The 3118-nt window shown below is 46.4% G+C and overlaps 1 protein-coding gene across 23 annotated transcripts in view; it reads left to right on the top strand.

Moving 5' to 3' along the window:
* ST3GAL4 (ST3 beta-galactoside alpha-2,3-sialyltransferase 4) overlaps window positions 1–3118 on the top strand; it is a 188024-nt gene that overhangs the window by 159294 nt on the left and 25612 nt on the right. For all 23 annotated transcript variants that reach the window (XR_003093510.1, XR_003093509.1, XM_025201311.1 and 20 more), the window contains 3 exons: window positions 719–799; window positions 992–1089; window positions 2465–2525. Coding sequence is in view for 21 of the 23 variants with exons in the window: in XM_025201311.1 (XP_025057096.1) it covers window positions 719–799; window positions 992–1089; window positions 2465–2525 (240 nt within the window). In the remaining 2 variants the exon portion in view is untranslated. The remainder of the gene's footprint in view (window positions 1–718; window positions 800–991; window positions 1090–2464; window positions 2526–3118) is intronic.

Genomic DNA, 3118 nt, shown 5'->3' with positions numbered 1-3118 from the left:
CAGGAATGCTTTGGGGCTTTTTTTTGTGGTAGTGTTTCTCTAGACCTGGGATTTTTTAAAACCTTAGATCATGACCCGTGAGCCTGAAAGACTCGGCTTTATGAGGATAAAAGCTGTTTTGTTCTTTGCACCTGGGAACCAGAGCTCAACAACACTTTTCATTCAATTTTTTCCCCCATGAACCCTCTGCCTACCTTCCTCTCCCTCCCCCTCCCCACCACCAGATCAATCACCAGTTGATTTTTGTGGATTTCGCTATTCAAAATGCTTTGTTTCATAGCAAAACGTTTCCACATGGAAACAATTTTGTTTAGAGAATTCCTTTCTGTTCATTGTAAAGAAAGTAAAACATGTAAAGCTGGTTAAAATTGAAATGAACTTTTCTCTAGCTTTCCTAAATTTTCAGTGATCTGAAAAATCCATTATTCACCCAGCTCTGGTGGTGACTAACACAAGGCAAAAGCGTAATGGAGATGAGGCTAATTTGTAACTTAAACACGTAAGCAGAATATGCTAAAAAGTGTGGGAGAGCCTGGGGTTAAGTAATGAGCTAAAAATGCACTTTTTTCCTAGTGAAGATGTATCCAAGGAGTGGGAGGAGCTCAGAACATAAGTAAATTAAAAGATTTGAGGTAGTTTTCTTTGGTGTCTGTACCTACAGCGATCGGTAGGACAGCCCAGGCTAGGGCAGTTGCCATCTTTGCTGTTTGCCTTACAGCTTTTATTTCCCTGTGCAAGAGGAGAAGTCAGTGTGTCCCCAAGGAGAGGTGGAAAAGAAAACTGCATTGCTCATAGGAAAGTGAGTAATAAACTGGTGTGTTAGAGGTCTGGCCTCTGCTCTGAAGGGATCAGTAGAGCTTGGGGAGGATCACCGCTGAAGGCTTTGGGACTGAGAGATGGGGCAGGAGGACTGAGAAGTCAGCTGAAGGGTCAGGGTTTTAGTATCTGGTTGGCGAGTCCCTCTAGCTAATTGGCTTTATGTTTACTGTAGTTACACACGGGACCATCCACTGTTCTTACAGCTAAAGGATTACTTTTGGGTGAAGACCATCTCCCCATATGAGCTGCCATATGGTACTAAAGGAAGTGGTAAGCGAATCTGCTTTCTCTGCTTTTTTTGGCACTGGGCTCATGGTTTTCGATAATTTCAGCATGAACATGGGGAGGGTAACAATCGTAGTGATTCAGAAAAGGTAGCTACAGAAGGAACAGTTGGTTCACCTGGCCTGCCCTCCTGTATAACCCAGGCTGGACAGTTTCACCCAGCCTTGATCTGAAGATTTTGCAAGGTGAAAGATCCATGACTTCCCTGGACGCTTATTCTACTGATTATGCCCTTTGCTCTTGGCCCTTTACAGTTATGTGGGGGAAGAGAGGGCCGTTTGAGCAAAAAGCCATCTGTTCTCTGCATTTCAAAGGACTTATGTTATCAAACCCTGCATTTGCTGAATCTGCTGGGCCAGTGTTCCCCCTACAGGATGAAAACTCAGCAAATTGTGGGTTTTACAAAGGGGAACAAATCCCGGTAATCTAAAAATAAATTGAAATCATTAGAGGGGGCCTATTATTAAGCTCCATGTTCCTTCTTCAGCCCCTCATTTTCACTCCTCTTGTCCTACTTGCTGCTCATGTTTCAGTACTTTCTACCCAGACTCAGATCCTGAACTGGGTACAGTTCTGCTCTGGGGCAGCAGCAGGGGCTCTTTTCCTTTCTCATCCTCCTCGTCTTCCTGACATTAGGCTGTTAATTTGCTCTCTTTTGGGCAGGCAAAGAGGATGGGTAGAGGCTCTTACTCAAGTTCTCAGCCCTGCCCTGAGGACCCCTCCACCAGTTCTTCCAGAGCCTGGGAACTGGGAACAGGGGGAAGGAAGGGCCTGTGGTGGTGCTGGCTCCGGGTGAGGCTTTGAGTCAGACGTGGCAAGTGTGTGGTGAGACACGCTGCAGTTACTGAGTGACAAGCAGAAACCCTAAGCTTGGTGAGGTGATATGCAGGCGCTGGTTCCCTGTCTGGTGCTTGGACAAGGGTGGCATGATGTGCTGGAATGGGTCCGAGGTTTGCTGGTGCAGATATGATCTCCTTAGGAAGCTATTCTGCCCTGGTGAGGGGTTATCAAGCCCTCTTCCCAGAAAGCAAGCTTAGCGCTGGGGCACTTGGGTACCAAAGCAGAGAGGGTGGATAACTAGGACATGGATGGATGTAGGCAGGATTGGCTTTTGTCCTACTTACTTAGTGTTGAACCTGGACATATGGCTATTTAGTTTCACCTTGTACCTGACCAGTCAGCACATGGCTGTTTTGCACTTTCCAGCCAGCTCTCAGGAAGCCCATCTCCATCAAGAGTTTTCTCCCTAGTGACAGCCCAGTGCATTGTCTACATTTCGGGACTTTTGCCTGATATGGTGAAACCCACTGCTTCTGGGGAGGACCAACCTCACTAACAGCTCCTTTGCTTTACTTTGCAGAAGATGTTCTTCTCCGGTTGTTAGCAATCACAAGCTACTCAGTGCCTGAAACCATCCTAAGGTAATTCCAGAGCATCCAGCCTTTTTTGACACTTCTAAACATCCTAGATTGCAGAGAGCATCTTTGTAGGGTGAATTATCTTCCTGGAAATGCGAGAGTGAAGATGTAGCCACAGTGGTCCAGGAATTATGTGAGAGGCAAGGCTTTCTTTGGGTGATATCTTTTATTGGACCAGCTGCAATTGGTCCAATAAAAACAATCACCCAAAGAAAGCCTTGCCCCTCTTATCCTCATGGAGTCATTGGACGAGGCTGCATCAGGAGCCCTGGAGATCAGGTTTTCTCTTTCTCAACTGACTGAGTCAAAGGCATAATGACAGGGCCAAGTTCCCCACCTGTGCAGTGCCTAGTACCAGTGTACCCCAGGGTATACACATGAGGGCGTTTCTTCTTTACAGCCCATTTCATCTTTGGATGGGTCACTTACTGGATGGTTTTTGGTGTCTGAAAGCCTGCTGTCTTGGACTCCGCCTATTCAGGCTGCAGTAATTCAGTTGCTGCTGAGCTGTCCTGGGCCCATACTGGATGAGGAGATCAAAGATTCTGTATTTCTTGCAATGATTTGATGTCAAACCAGCAGACGATTTTTTTCCC

This window comes from Alligator sinensis, unplaced genomic scaffold (assembly GCF_000455745.1).
Source record: "Alligator sinensis unplaced genomic scaffold, ASM45574v1 scaffold760_1, whole genome shotgun sequence".
NCBI lineage: Eukaryota > Metazoa > Chordata > Crocodylia > Alligatoridae > Alligator > Alligator sinensis.
This window is presented reverse-complemented; position numbering and strand designations above follow the sequence as displayed.